Genomic DNA, 16,698 nt, shown 5'->3' with positions numbered 1-16,698 from the left:
TATATATATATATATATATATATATATATATATATATACACATGTATGTATACATATACATATATGTACAGGGTTATGATATTTATAATAGCAAAAGTCTGGAAACAACCCAAATGTCGATAAGGAGGGAATTGGTTCAATCCATACAATGGAAAACAATGCACTGGCTTCCTCTATACAATAATAGGACAAGACTTACAGGATGCATTAATGAGACAAGAAAGACCCAAAATTGTGTTTAATATTGGAAAGTAATAAAATGGGGGCCTGTGGTGGGGGCAGTGGTTCTGGGGAAGTGGGAGGATGGCAGACAGGGTTGGGAAGGCTTTGCATCTTCTTTTTCATATTATTTGATATCCTGAGTTGCTTAAATTTATTAGCTATTAAAAAATGTAGCCAAGTATGTATGATCTAGTGACCACACTCCTTGGTAGTTGCCCAAACGAGCTGGAAGCTTATGTCCATACAAAAACCTGCACACAGGTATTTATAGCATTTTTATTCATAACTGCCAAAACTTAAAACAATTAAGGTGTCCTTCAGTAGGTGAATGGATAAGTAAACTGAAATATATCACGATAATGGGATATTTAGCACTAAGAAGAAATCAAGCCGTGAGGAAACATGAAGACAATTTCAGTGCATATTACTAAGTGAAAGAAGCCAATCTGAAAAGGCAACACCCTGTATGATTTCAACTTTATGACATTCTGGAAAAGGCAAAACTATGGAGACAATTTTTAAAAAAGTGGTGGGGCGCCTGGGTGGCTCAGTTGGTTAAGTGTCCAATTTCAGCTCAGGTCATGATCTTGCAGTTTGTGAGTTCGAGCTCCGCATTGGGCTCTGCGCTGAGAGCTCAGAGTCTGGAGCCTGCTTCGGATTCTGTGTCTCCCCATCTCTCTGCCTCTTCCATACTCATGCTCTGCCCCTCTCTGTCTCTCAATAATAAATAAGCATTAAAAAATTAAAAAAATAAAAATAAATTAAAAAAGTGGTTGCTAGGGGTTAGGAGGTTAGGGAGGAAGGACAAGCAAAGCACAGAGGATCTTTAGGGCAGTTAAACTACTCTATAGGATACTATTATGGTGCATATATGTCATTATACATTGGTCCAAACCCACAGAACACACAACACCAACAGTGAACCCCAATGTATACTATGAACTTTGGATGATGATAATGATGTGTCAGTTTAGGTTTATCAAACTGTAACAAAAGCACCACTCTAGTGGGAGATGTTGATAATGGGTGTGTATGTGGGGCAGGCATATAGGAGCAACCTTTGTACATCCTGCTCAATTTTGCTATGAGGCTAATACTGATCTAAAAAAAATCTATTGAAAAGTATATCCTTAAGGTTCAAGCTCTTTTGCTTTCCCTCTGATTTTCTAAGGCACTCTTTGGGGGTAGTATAAGGAGTTACAGAGTGGGGGGCGGGGGCAGGTAGCCCCTAGCACTGGTATTTTTCTCCTCTAGGAATGCATTTCTTCTTCCCCTGGAGGAGGAGGTCCAGGAAGTCAGAGACCAGGACTCCCCTGATGGTCTGATTGAGTTTATTTATTGAGAGAGAGACTGAGAACACAGGGGAGGGGCAGAGAGAGAGGGAAGAGAATCCCAAGCAGGCTCTGCCCTGACAGTACACAGCCCAACCCGGGGCTCTAACTCACAAACCCTGAGCTCATGACCTGAGCCGAAATCAAGAGTCGGTCTAAGCCACCCAGACATCCCCAGGTTTACTCTTATCCACAAGCCCCAAGCTTTGCGTGGAATATCTTTCTTGTTTTCAGCACCCATGCCTTTTACCATCTAAATGTGTCCTTCTGGTTCCCTGTCACCTTTTATGTATGGTCTGTCTTGACACTTGTACATAATATTAAATAACTTAAACACACACTATCTTAATTTATCTATGTTCTACACTCGAAAAGTCATATAGTGTCTGTTTTAAACATTGAGTATAATTCAGGGCAACAAATATTTATTGAACACTAAAATACGAACTATGCACAGTCCCTGATCTCATAAAGTTCCCAATCTGTTAGCCTAACTTGCACTACATCATAGTACTTTCCAGAACACATTTAATAAATGCTTTTGTACCTTGTTGATGAAGATTAATTCTAGTCACCCCAAAATAAACATATCACCCCATCTTTTCTAGTGCAGAAACTTGGCAGGCCAAAATGACTGTCTTAATTACTCCTCTCTGCATCTAACTTCATTTATTTAAAATCTTTTTGTATTCTCCTCTATTTTCCTAGGACTTGAGATTTTAGATACCAACATGGGGAAGCTAACCTTCTTTCACAGCCCACATTTGGAACATTTATAAAGAGCCGTGTTCTCAGATTCCATTAGGAACAGCTGGAGCAGTTAAAGGGTACTTCTCGCTTGGTTAAAAAAAAGAAGGAAAAAAATCCATCTTAAATTGTTAAGTTTCTATAGTCTTTCAGAACATAGAAGCTAACTTAAAATTTTCAGTCAGAGTACAAAGAGTCCTCGGGGCAGCCCAAGAAGATAGAAGAATTCTCAGCACACTGTACACTTTCAGAAGAAAAATACTGAGAATAAAAATAGTTTCCTAACTCAGTCATTCTTTGGGATTGATAATTTATTCCTGATGGTTCCCAAAAAAAGGGGGAAGAGGAGCAAGAGAATAAACTTGGCTCCCATAACAGAAATTTTTCATAGTTCTTTTCCTCATAAAATAATGGACTATTAGATCTTCTACAAAATCCCTTTCAGTAATTTTATTGTGGGTCTGCACTTTATAATCTATGTTTTGTAACAGAGCAAAGAGAAAAAAAACCCAAGAGAATTATTTCACAATAATTCACACCATTGATTTTCATTAAATTTCCAATTCCAAACTTTTCATGTGTCCTATAAAAATTTTAAATTACCACGTTTCAGATTCTTTCTCTAAAGTGCAATCATTAGAACTGAAAGTTTCTTCACTGCCACCTACTGGTGAAGAAAAAAATGACAATTTATTTTAAAGGTTTGGCATTTTTCTCAGATTTTCCAGTTCAGAGGTTTAAATATTTTACACTAAAAAAGACTGCATGCTGTCAAACAGACATTCAAAACATTTTATATGTTAAAACTCAAACTAATTGACTGTATATCAGTAGTTTTTAAAAAACAAATCAAAATGTAAAGTTTTTGTTTTTACAATTTAATTCTTTTCCTAGTATTTTTATAAGGAATCACGCAGACCGATCATAGTACCCTGATTTAAATTTTGTTTTATAGACACGGATGTTAGTCTGATGACAAAATAGTTACATTAAGATTAGCCAGTCAACTCAAAGGAGGTACATACGGTGAAAATCTCTCATGAGGAATGCCATTAATTCCATCTTTACAGACAAATAAACTGTAAAAACAAAAGGGCCCCTCCACTAATAGGCAGGATACACAATGGCAAGTAACCAGGATTTTTCAAGGTATAATATATACGCTTGAGGGGGAACACGTATCTATCTACTATGCACAGAGGAAGCACTTAGTCATTTGTAATTAGTGAAACATACCTGGCTTAAAATGTGGTAAAGAATGAACTCCAGGCCACGTGTCCTCATTTGGCGTTCCGAGAACCTGGTAGAGAGCAGGAAATTGTGGAAACAGACTTATTATTTCCAAAGCACTCAAAACTCTCCAGTGTAGAAAAACAGTACACTACATATGATGAAACTCTGGATTTTTTTCCATGATCGTGTGCCAGGGACTTTATTTCAGTACAAACAAACCCCAAACTAAAAACTAAAGAGCCACCCAAGATGAATGTCTGCATTTGAACAAATGCAGCTGAACACAGTAAGCTTAATCTGCTGCATTTCATCAGCTCCAAACTTACTGGGTAGGCTAAGGACTCAAATGATAACTTATTAGCTCCACAGAGCTGAACAGAGTATGTGTATGTGCCTCATGATTCCTGCATGAGCTTTTGTCCTTCACTCCAGTATCAGATGTCTGATCATTTAACAGTTGTAAGAATTCTGTCATTTCTTCCCCCAAATCCTCTGTCTAAGCATCACAATGTTTCAAAGAAGCAGGACAGACAGCTTGGGACACTCATTCTCTAATGGCCATATTGCTCATTTCAGTTAACATGTTTATGTGGCTTAGGATTTCCTCATCCCCAAATACGGCCCTCCCTACACATGTTCCTCTCTTCATCCACATTTTCACCTTCTTTCTCCATCTATTTTTCTATCACCACGATGTTTGGTCTGGCTGAAGGGCAATCGCCGCTCACATAAAACTGGGTTCGCTCCATGTGAACATTCGGGTCGACCAGCGGTCGCTGTTACACTCCATGATCACCGTAAATCACAGATCGAGAACAGTGGAATTGGAGGGTTAGGAGCTCACCCCTGGAGACAGATTTCTTGGGTTCAAATCCTTGCTCCCCTACTTACTAGTTATGTGATCATGGGCAAGAAATAGCCTCACAGAGGTTCCTCACTGAACTGAACTTTCAATTTCCTCCTTTGTAAACTGGGGATGACAGCAGCACCTACCTCGTTTGTGGCGAGAGCACTACCCGGCATGAGTAAGCACTATGTAAGTACTAGATGTTACTCAAAGTACCCCCAGAAAACAGGGTCAGGTCAGGGAGGCACTGGCCATGGGGGAGAATACAGTGACCCCCTCCATGTTCAGGGGAGTCAGTGCCACATGCTGTATGTTAACTCAAACTATGATGGACCAACACGAACAATGTAACAGGTTAGAAAGGGCAAGAGATAAAGCCAGAAGCTGGCAAAAGAGGAGGAATGACAGAGATCATGGAAGGAAATTAAGATATTCTACTTTATCTGAGGACTAGCATGTACTCCTAGGCAATAAGGAAATACAGAGCTCTGATTATTTATGTATTTATTTAGTAGGGGACAGGGCTGTCATGTCAAAGGGTGGCGCACATACAGTGAGTGTTTCACTCACCGCTTCCTACTCTAGTGAATCAGGATTAAATACATTATTACGTTCCCCCACAGAAACACTGAATCTGGGTTCTGGAATGAGATAATATTATTCTTTTTAACTGTAACTGGTTAATTTTTGCAAGCACTAAACAAGAGTAACATCAATAGGCACATCTACACAAAGAAAGCCACACTATGGATGGGCTGGGTGGGCGGTGGGGAGACAGTCAAGAGGGCTGGGGGCGGGGGGAAGTGGTGGTAAGATAGGAAAGGAGACAAAGACACCATGTCTGACACGAACTACTGCAGTAACAGTGTCTGCAAAAGGCACTTCCTCTTCTTTTCAAAAAATTTATTTTTTATTACAAAAATTTTTTAAGTATTTTAATTTATTTATTCATTTTGAAAGAGAGAGAGCATGGGAGGGGCAGAGAGAGAGGGAGAGGGAGAGAACCCCAAGCAGGTCTCCTCACTGTCAGCACAGAGCCTGATACAGGGCTCAAACTCATGAACCAATGAGATCATGACTTGGGCTGAAATCAAGAGCGAGATGCTTAACCAACTGAGTCATCAGGTGCCCCAGTACTTCCCCCTTTTTTCCCCACTAATTCCAACTATTATTTCAAGACAGGGAGACAACCAGTGCACACAGCTCATCTGAGTGATGCTCCACTTTGAGCTTCCACTAAAATCCGCAAGAAAGTCGTGAAGGACATTAGCAACTAAAGGAAGGACGTTTCAGCTCAAAACCATGATTTGATCACAACCAATCTATCACATATGACACAGACCCTCTAATGGTTTTAAAAGCAACAGAAAGTCCAGCCAGAACTTGAACCTTTTTCTCTCACTCTTAGTAAAGATAGTGGTATGACCCTGACTATACCTGTTTCTACAAAACCTGTTTGTGTTACCAAAACTTCTTCATAGGCACTACTCCCATCCACGCCCAGTGTTCTGTTTCAAAGTGATTATCAAATATTATGGCTGTCTCATAAAAGTCATCTGCAAAGAGAAAATCCGTAAGACTTTTAAAAAATTATTATTATAGTGCTGACTGATGAGACTACACACCTCAATTTCTTCCTGCCTACAACTCCTGGGCCATTTGCACAAGAAATACAATGTGGACAGAAAGTGGGCAAAGGAAAACAAGAGTTAAAAATCAGTCTTGCTTCCTGTGAAAGCCTTTTTGGGAAGGCAATCTAGGTTAAAGGTATGGTTAGAGATGATAAGCTATGTGCGCTCGGAAGAAAGTGGGTGTATGTTGTCTCTGATGTCAGATTTTCATTTATATTAGTTGACTAAGACACTTCTTGTTAAAGTTTATTTGTTCAGTTTGAGAGAGAGAGAGAGAGAGAGAGAGAGAGAGAGAGAGAGAGAGATAAAGAGAGAGAGAGAGACCGACCAGAGGAGGGGGAGAGAGAGAATCCCAAGTAGGCTCTGGGCTGTCAGTGCAGAGCCTGATGTAAGACTTGATCTCATGACCAGGAGACATGACCTGAGCTGAAACCAACAGTCAGATGCTTAACCAACTCTGCCACCCAGGTGCCCACCAAGACACTTTTAAGTTAGAAAAAGAGGTATGCTCTAAAAGTAAAAAGTAATCTTTTGCAAATACAGTGCAGAAGAAAATAGCACCATCAACATTTCAGATGTGGTCCCACATCTGTAAATAGGCAGATTGCTAAGGTCTGAGGGGCTTTCAGTTTTCAAATGACAGACATGCCATATGTTAAAAAGTTTTCTACATAGTCATTTAAGCAGCTTCCCCTGAAATCTGTGCCTGTGGCTGGTACATTGCCCTGTTCCTTCATTGGTTCATCTCTTCACAGGCTAACATTTATTGTGTTCATCACAGAAGACAGAAGGATGAGTGAGACTGGGGCTCTGCCTGGAGTCTGCCTCCAGTGAGGCAGCTGAACTGGGGCAACAATGGGCTGCCTTCAACACAAGTGCTTTCTCAGAAGTTTGGGGCGAGGGAGGTGACAGTCCAGAGTGGAGGTGTGCCTGAGTCCCCCTGGGGCCAGGGAGAAAAGCGACATGGGAACATTGAGTATTGGTTGGCCAAGTACAGAGAAGGGGCATAGGGGCAGGGGATGGGGACAGCAGAGGACTCCGGTTATAAGGAAAGGCTGTGTCAAAATACTTTCAGTTCTCCAAATTCTCATGCTGCTCGTGCCTCCATGCCTTCTCACAGTGGCTTCCTCTTCTGGAATGCCCTGCCGACCACTGGCCAGGTTAATTCCTACTTCTTTTTCTAGCTTCAGCTCATGGGCTCATGAAAGACTTTCTGGCATTTTTGGTCCACGTTGCATGCTGTGATCCTTGTGATCTCTGAGGGTTTTGTTCAGTCTCCTTATATGGCCTACTTGCGGCCTTACAATTGTTAGATTACTGGTCTATCTCCGCACTGCACAGTAGACATCTGAGTGGAGAGAGCAGTATTCATCTTTAGATCCCTAGTGTCTCCTATGTGCCTGGCACCAAATATGCACTCAGTAAATGCTGACCGAATGAGTGAATGGCGTGTCTGGGCTACAGAGTGAAGTTTGGTGTCACTGGACTGTTGGCTGGGTTATGGAATGGGAGGCTAGGGCCAGATACCGAATAAATGGGGCCTGCATTTTATCTCAGTCTCAGGTTTTTTCAGACTGCAGGTCACATGACCCCTGGCAGGGGCGGGGGAGGGAGGGCTGTAAATTTCATGCAGTGTTGACATCAGCATTTTTATAAAGATGAAAACAACAGATAATATCAGAAGGTAACAACGTACATGTTAAAGATGCATGTTGTTTTATGAAACTTATTAATGTTATATCTGTGCATGTATATGTATATGTGTGTGTTGTGAGTCATGATGTAAAATGTACTTGTTACCACTTAAGAGCCATTTTATAGGGAATAAGAAGCTATTAGTTAAAAATCAAGAATGTAGGTGATAAAGCAGGTTTGGGGGTGAGGGAAATGAGTTTAATTCTGACCTTATTAAATGGTAGAAAGGCCTGCAGATCAAGATAGGGGATGTGTAAAGAGCTGCTGGAAATACAGATACAGATCTCAGGAGAGGGATTAAAATCGAGAAAAACATGTGGAACTCTTTAGCATATTTATGGTAATAGAAAGTAAATGCCAAAGTATAAGCTACAAAATGGTCTTACTTCCCTATATTCATGCATACACAGTTTCCAGAAGGGTGTCTCTGTGATTTCCTGGACTTTTAACATCTGTTAAGAAAAACAAGGGACAATCTCACCTTCTCAGGAGAGGTTTATACTGTCTGACCCTGATGAATTATGATTTAATGACCCCAAACTTAACTCTTCTGGGCTTACTTATACACTGACGGGTCCAGCATAGATCCCACCCATCACGTCGGCCTCTATGATGAGCAGAGGAAGATGCTGAGAAAAAAGAGGGTCTCTCTGCTGAAATACTTACTTTATAAGTAACAGAAGAAAAGCAGATTCTAAAGTTCAAAAGCTAAGAGCTCAAGAACTAGTGCTTGTCAGAAGTACTTACTTACCCTTCCAAATTTTTAACAGTTCCACGAATTCCCACACTTCCCAGTTTTTGCTTTTGTATAGGTCCCAGGGCTGCTAAAAATGGGTCCATAGCTTTTTCCTGAAGAACACCCATGGTTTATGCAGAACAAGGACTGTTAATAATTTTCCTGGGCCAAGGGGTCAGAGGAGTCTCTCACAGAGACTCTGGCACAGAGGAACTCTGGCCAATCAGGATAAATCTGGCCAACCAACTCTGGCCAATCAAGATAAAACTAGTTCACACAAGTATGTGCTAATGCGGCAATGTGGAACGTGCTGGACTCCCACTTTTGGGTTTGCAGTTGTGTGAGCTGGGCATTCTGTGGCAGTGCTGGCGATTTCAAGTTGACTTAGCAATGAATCTAAGGCAATGGAGAACAACCAAATGGCTTTGGTTTGGCTTTTAAACCTCAACTCTGAAAGTCCATACATACAACATCTCTAAAATAACAAGTGCTTCACAGCTGTACTACTTTAGGTTCTGGAAGATTTTTTTCCTAATGTTTATTTTTTTGAGAGAGAGAGAGAGAGAGAGAGAGAGAGAGAGAGAGAGATGGAGGGGCAGAGAGAGAGGGAAACAGAATCAGAAGCAGGTTCCAGGCTCTGAGCTGTCAACACAGAGCCCAACTTGGGGCTCGAACCCATGAACCATGAGGTCATGACCTGAGCCTAAGTCAGATGCTTAAGTGACTGAGCTACCCAGGCGCCCCAAGTTCTGGAAGATTTTTTATGATCCCTCAGTGAGAAGTCCTAAATGAAGCTTGTGAAGAAACTCAGCAGAACTGAGCTTGGCTATTACACACTGCACTCTGGAACAGATGGCATAAAGTTCAAAGATGACCCACAGAAAAAAAGAACTTCCTAACTTTCCTCCTTCCTGTGTGCACTCTATCAGGAAAAATAGTTATCAAGTGGGTGGAGCTGGGATTCAAAATCAGATTAGTTTGACTACGCTCTTCAGAGCTGTACTATCTCACTCCCAGGAGGATCTGAAAGAGCAACGTGGCTCAGATGGTGTTAAATGATAACATGGCCCAGACTCCAGAGGTTATGGGTATGAGGAACAAGGACTTTTTCATTCTCCTCTCTCTTCCAGTCCAACACACACATACACTCACACACATAGACACACATGCACACACACTTGCACACACACACGCGGGACCAGGTACCAACTTCTTCACCATTTTCATCAGTGACTTAAAGAACATCATAGAAAAATGTATTACATTCTCAGATGACACAATAGGAAAGATATGAAATATTCTGGGGCGCCTGGGTGGCTTGGTCGGTTAAGCGTCCAACTTTGGCTCAGGTCATGATCTCACGGTCCGTGAGTTCGAGCCCCGCGTCGGGCTCTGTGCTGACAGCTCAGAGCCTGGAGCCTGTTTCAGATTCTGTGTCTCCCTCTCTCTCTGCTCCTCCCCTGTTCATGCTCTGTCTCTCTCTGTCTCAAAGATAAATAAACGTTAAAAAAAATTTAAAAGAAAAGATATGAAATATTCTGAAGGCTGAGCCAGGATTAAAAAATATTTAATCAGGTAGGAACAACAGGACAAGCCCAACACAGGAACACCTAATAGCAATAAACATGAAGTCTGGGACCTAGGTTCTATTAGTTGTTTGAGATGGAAAGACTTAGCAGGCAACAATTTGTATAACCAAGGACTCATGGTTTTTAGCTGAGTACAAATTCTATGAGACCACTTGGTGGAAATGAAAGGATATTGGAGTATTCTGACTTTAAGATAGCCCCCAAATCCCTGCCTGCTGGTGTTTACACTCCTCCCCTGGACTGTGGACGGAACCAATGACTTGCTTTTAACCAACAGAATATGGCAAAAGTGAGAAGATGTCACTTCTGTGATTACAACATGTAGGATGCCAGCCCTCATCTTGCTGGGAGACTCTCTCCCTTGTTGGCTTTGAGGGAGCAAGCAGTCGTGCTGGGAAAGCCGAAAGACAAACACCTGGAGGTAGCTTCAGACAATAGCCAACAAAACTCAAGGCCCTCAGTCTAATAGCTCGCAAGAAACTGAATGCTGTCAACAACCACGTGATCTTAGAAGTGAATCCTTCCCTAGCCCCAGTGAATCCAATCCATAAGATTGCAGGCCCAGGTGACATCGTGATTGCAACCCTGTAAGCACCTGAAGCAGAGCACCAGCTAAGCCATGCCTGGATACCTGACCGACCAGAACTGAGATGACAAATTTGTGTTAAGTGGCTCAATTTGTGGTAATATTGTTCTATAGCAATAAACCACTAGTACAAATTAAATCACTGAATCATACTAGTCAGCACATCTGGATTGCTGTGCCAATGCCAGGTGCTGCCTGGGAAGAGGGACAAAGATAAATAACTGTCTTCTACAGGATGTACCCAGAAAGGTCAAGGGGTGGTGAACATATGTCCCATAGGTGGCTTGGAAATGTTTACCCTTGATGACAAAGAAATGGTTTGGAACATCACCTCCAACAGATCAAGTACTGCTATGTCAATGGGTGATCTATGCGGTAGATCATAGATCATGACTGATCTATGCGGTACTGAGTCAGCTGGAAAACAACAGCCAGTGGGTTAAGACATTAATATACAACAAAGAAGGGCATGCTAATGATAAGAACTGTACAAATTGTAATGGCAGCCTTATGAGGTTTAATTAGAGCTGAGCGTTGGACTGCACTATATTCTGCATTCAGATATAATAAGGATCGAATTCTGCCTCCACTGACACAAGGATTATCTGTGGTAAAATTGTCATATAATATTACAACAAATAGCTTACAAGATTAGATTATGCATTTACATCTACCTTTGTTTTTATGTGGCCATAATGATAACTTGCAGGATAGATAAGGAGAAGCAAGTTGATTAGGAAAAGGGTGTGAGTAGATGGAGGGTAGAGAAAATATGGATGAAAGCTTTCCTTCCCTATTTTCTATCCAAAGTAAGTACCAATATTAATTATTTTGCAGGGAACCAGAAAAAATCAATGGCTGATATCAGAATCTTTTCTGGCAGCATGATAAGCAGATACATGCATGTATGTAGTGTGTGTATACACGTATATGATATGTGTATGTGTGTGGATATGCACACACACAGATATCGAGCCTCTCTTCCCTCATTCCCCCGGCTTTATCTACGGTGCCACTAGGCAAGGGGTTAGGGCTTTACACTGTTCATTTTTGGCAATGGACAATGGCATACAGGTTGTATGTGGGACTAGAAAAGCTGCCTTAAGATGCTGTGATTCTGGGCTGTGTTTCAGAGGCCAGAACCAGTAGTAAGATTCTGCAGAGCAGCAACCTTTACTGAGAAGGGCCAGCAGGGGGAGCCACTAAACTGAGAAAATGAAAAGCTGCCTGGAGCTTCAGAAAGCTGCTTGAATATTTAATCAGTGGCTCAACTGCTGAATTAAAAGAGATGGTGTTTCCAAAATACTGTGCAGTTTTCAACACGGCAAGGGTTCAGATGGGAAGGAACCGAAATAAATAAAGGACAGCTCTTTGATTTCTACTTAAAGTGAATTCAATTCATCTGCTAGAAGGTAAAGGTCTGGCTTGGGGCGCTTAGCTGCCCATGGAATCATCTGGGAGGCATAAAAACAAACAAACAAACAAAAAACACGTTAAAAAACACAGTAAGGACTGGGACCCACCCCAATGATTCTGATTTAACTGGCTGGCACTGTAGCCTAGGTATGAGGAATTTTCTAAAGCTCCCTGGTGATTCTAATGTCAGCAAGGGCTGGAACTGACTGGTCCAATCTAACCAGGCCATCTCTCAGAGGCCCTCGGTTGTTAGATGGTTTACAGATTTTTTTTTTTTAAGTCTTCTGCCTGGATCCAAAGGGCCACACAAGATTTTCAGCAGATAAATGAACAGAATAAGCAACTGGTTGTCAGACAAATTAGAGGAGAACTAAAAAAATAAATTTGACACTATTCCAGAAAACGCTCTTCACTGGAGCATTCTGCATGGAGAGCAGCTCATTTAAAATATATTTTCCTCTAACTAAATTTTCATTCTTCCCCCTCCTCCTTCTCTCCTACTGTTTCTATTCCCTGTCTCCCTAAACCCTGACTCCCTCATGGATTTCACTCTCATCTCAACTGCTTTTCCCTTCTTTTCACTGAGTGATGTTACCGTTGACAAGGCTTCAGCCTGTCAGTCCCCAGCTGTGCACTGTGGGAGCCCCAGTGAAGGAAGTATACGTGCACGCCGGTCAGGACCCCGCGGGTGGAGGCTGCAGAGGCTGGAGGAGGGCAATGTTGCCAAGCAGATGCAACGCAGTGAGGCTGACTGAAGAAGCAGCGGCATGAAATGTGGAAAAATGAACCCAGGGAGAGGGACCTGGAGGCAGGAGCCCAGATGCTGGAGCCTTGCTACTCAAAACATGGTCCATGAACAAGCAGCATCAGCACCACCTGCAGAAAGCAGCTCAGGCTCCACTCGCGACCTGACGAATCAGAATCTGTAACTCAACAAGAACCCTGGATGAAATGTGAGAAACGCTGCTTTAAAGAATACGTTCTACCTGGATTTTTCAACCTAAAAGGCACAAGCAGTAGAGAGGAAATTCTGGTCACAGGTACACCTTCATCCAGAGCACCTAGGTAAGATTATCTGTTCAGGTAGGCTTTGGAAAGGGGGGTGGGTCGTGGGCAACTTCCAGTTCAGCGGTGCTGGCACCTCATCAGGAGTTACTGCAGATGACGGTGATTTCATGACTGGCTCGGCATTCTGTGCCTCAGAGCTCATCCCCCACACCTGCTCTCCTGTCCTTACTTTAACAGTCTCCTAGCCTAGGTGTTTCTTATGGCAAGAGGATTAGAATCATTTCTGGAAACAGGCTTAACACAACAATCCACTGATGCTCTTAACTTCAGCTGTAAACTTGAGGCCAGTTAAAATTCTACGATACACACACGTGTCATATATGACACATACCGCAGGCCCAAATTGATCACCTTTTTATTTTTCTCGAATGAAAGTAGTTTTCCTATTTTCTGAGCATTAACTGTGCACAAAGCAATGTGCTGACTACAGGGAGACACAAAGATGCAAAACTGTAGCTTTTGTCTTCAAAAATGGAGTATTTGGGGGGCACCTGGGTGGCTCAGTCATTTGTGTCTGACTTCGGCTCAGGTCATGATTTCATGGTTCATGAGTTTGAGCCCCTGTGCTGACAGCTCAGAGCCTGGAGCCTGCTTTGGATTCTGTGTCTCTCTCACTCTCTGCTCCTCCCCCACTCATGCTCTTTCAAAAATAAATAAACGTTAAGAAATTTTTAAAAATGTAGTATTTTAAATATTCATTTTTATTAAATTACAATTAAAAATGGCAAAGCTACCGAACTGATTTGTAACACTATGAAACTCTGACATCCTTAAGTATGTTTTAGAAGATTACATGCAGATACTGATGACTGCATTTAAGGCCCATCTGGATAATCTAGTTTAATCTCTGTATTTCAAGATCCTTAATATAATCCCATATATAAAAACCTATTTTCCAAATAAGGCAAAATTACAGGTACAGAGATTAGGGTCTGATATTTTTAGGTGTTCCGTATTCAGCCTACTCCAGAGTAAAATTATCATTTACAAAATATTAGTTATACCTGATACTCAAAATGGGTATTTTATATAAACAAGACACACAGTAAAAGAACAAGCTATGGGAACATGTCTACTTTCAGCAATAATACCCTCACGTAAGTTGCTGTACTATTTGCAATTTCACACCTATTATTTGATGAGTTATGACCAACCCAATAGACAATATTAGCTGCTTCACAGATGAGAAAACTATACTGCAAAGAAGGTTGATCTGGATAGGTCCCCTAGAAGAGAAAAACAGCACCAGGACACAATCTGGATTTGTATCTGGTGCCCTTCGCACATCATCACTCAGATGCCAGCACATTATTAATAGGTTAATTCATCTCTGTTGACTCTAAAAGCAATTTATGTATGCAAGACCAGCAAAGACCAACAGACCAAAGCTGGGTGCTCAGCCAAGCATCCTCACTAACGAAGCGCTGCTGTGCTCCTGCTAACCCACTGGGCATACCTAGATTGGTTTCAAAGTCAAAGATATTTCCACACAGCTATTTACTAACAAAACTGATTTTGTCACTCATTCTTATTCCAACCTGACAAAAATAATAGAATTGCTTATTCCTCACACTGAGGAAAAAAGGGTGTATTTATTTATTTTTTCTTTCTTTAAACCTAGTGCACAGAATTTTGTTTTAATTAATGTAATAAGCGCCTATGAGCTCACCACCTCAGACAAGGACTATAGGTTATTTACCAGCAGCCACATCTAATCCTGTAGCTCAGGCCCCACGCAATCATCCAGCCATTCCCACCTGAGGTAAGTTGCACTTTGAATCATGTTCATTATTCTCTACCTTTTGTTTTTATATCATTCTATTGTCCTTATAAGGATTATAGAGTATTTTTATTTTAATTATTTAAAATTTTATATTCTGGATATAATCCCATAGCTAATCTTTTGGAATTTCTTCCCTCACTTAACATTATATTGCTAAGATTCATCCAGACTCTTGTGTAATTATAATGTTCCTGGCATGTTATTCATCCACTCTCTTACTGATGAGCATTTATGTTATTGATCAGTCTGCCCAGGATTCAGAAAAGAAAACTGCATTAGGTAAAAATGGCAAGGTGAAAGCTTAGCAGTGATCTTTTCCCTTTAGGACTATAAAATTCCTGAATGCAAAAATTAAATATCGGCACCTAAAATGGAATTGTTCTCTAATAGTTTGAGAGCTGCTTGGGACTCACAATATATTTCCCCAAAGAAATGACTCTCTATGTGGTGGCTGATGCACAGAAGGCTGTTATATTCATAAGAAATCGAAAAAACACTACAGAGCCGAACCGGCCCGTACACCAGCATTTCCAATAAAAATGCAGCCAGCGTGGCAGCCGCAACTCTTCGTATGGAGGTGGCCAGGAAGCAGGACAGGGCCCCTGTCCCTGAGACTCCCCAAGCTCTATCTTGAGGCAGCAACTCCGGGGCAGAGGAGAAAGAACGGACTGGCCTGAGGCTTCCGAGCCCAGAGAGGTGCATGGCTGGAGATGGAGGCCAAGAACGGAAAGGGAGCTGTGTGGCTTGAGAGAAGTGACAAACACCGGAAGGGGTATGGGGTGGCCAGAAAGTGAATCATTTTCTCTGCATTTTTAGCACTGGGTTAATGGGGAGCAACAGCAAGGTTGGGTTTGCAGGCTGCCCGCAGGGTGTCTCTGCCGGGGGACAGGCTTGGATTTCATTTCTCCTCTCTACCTGTTCACTTCTTTCATGGAGACGCCTTCCTGCGCTTAGAGTGGGGCACTGGAGAGAGAGCCCCTGGAAATGGTGGAGGGCTTTGAAAGGAGGTTTCCCCTCTCCCATGTTGCTGTGTCTGCGGTGGTGGGGAGCAGGAGGGCAGGACAAAGCCTCACATGCTGCACTGGGAGTGAAGGCTGTGCTTCTATTGGAAGTATGTAGGTCAGAGCCTGCCTACCAAAGGAAATCTATACATTTACCTGTTCCAAAAAAAGATGCTGTTATTTTTAGAGCTTTGAATGGGGTATGCAGGAATGTGTGAGTTACAACTAAACCTCTGCTAAGTTTACTGGCAGGAAGGCTGTTAAAAAATTTAGGTCAAGATAGTTCTATAGAATGTGCTGCATTTACAGTATTTTATTACGGTTTTTGCAACTGTATATATACTATTTAAGTATCATTAACTATAGTTTAACTATATAGCTATACAATGTAACTACTGAACTATAATTTAACCATGATTTCAACATATATATATATATATATATATTATTATTATTATTATTATTATGTATTATTCTTAAAAAGTTACTGGGAACCTGTTTTTGCCAAGGACTATGCCAGAAGCTAGGATACAACTATGGAAAAGACAATCCCTGATAAAGGGTGATGTTTATGATCAGCCTATATCCACTGGGCCCCCCAGGCCTACTGCTGGTCAGGAATGCAGTCCCACTCCTACTCTCTTGGCAATTGACATGCAATCCCATAGACTTTCACCTACAAATGGGCTACTGACTTGTAACAGATTCAGTGGGTCAAGAACCGGTATTTAGAATACTGAGGTCAAAATCTGGTATTCATAATCTACAATTAGTAAATTACTTAGAGTTGAAAATGAGGCATCGTCTCAGGAA

The 16,698-nt window shown here is 41.6% G+C and overlaps 1 protein-coding gene across 5 annotated transcripts in view; it reads right to left on the bottom strand.

Moving 5' to 3' along the window:
- CDK14 (cyclin dependent kinase 14) overlaps positions 1–16,698 on the bottom strand; it is a 626,953-nt gene that overhangs the window by 154,908 nt on the left and 455,347 nt on the right. For all 5 annotated transcript variants that reach the window (XM_049641422.1, XM_049641423.1, XM_049641421.1 and 2 more), the window contains one exon: positions 3,537–3,600. In XM_049641422.1, coding sequence (XP_049497379.1) covers positions 3,537–3,600 — 64 coding nt within the window. The remainder of the gene's footprint in view (positions 1–3,536; positions 3,601–16,698) is intronic.

Source organism: Panthera uncia, chromosome A2 (genome assembly GCF_023721935.1).
Source record: "Panthera uncia isolate 11264 chromosome A2, Puncia_PCG_1.0, whole genome shotgun sequence".
Classification (NCBI taxonomy): Eukaryota; Metazoa; Chordata; class Mammalia; order Carnivora; family Felidae; genus Panthera; species Panthera uncia.
Note: the sequence above shows the minus strand (reverse complement) of the source record. Positions and strands in the feature narration are given on the sequence as shown.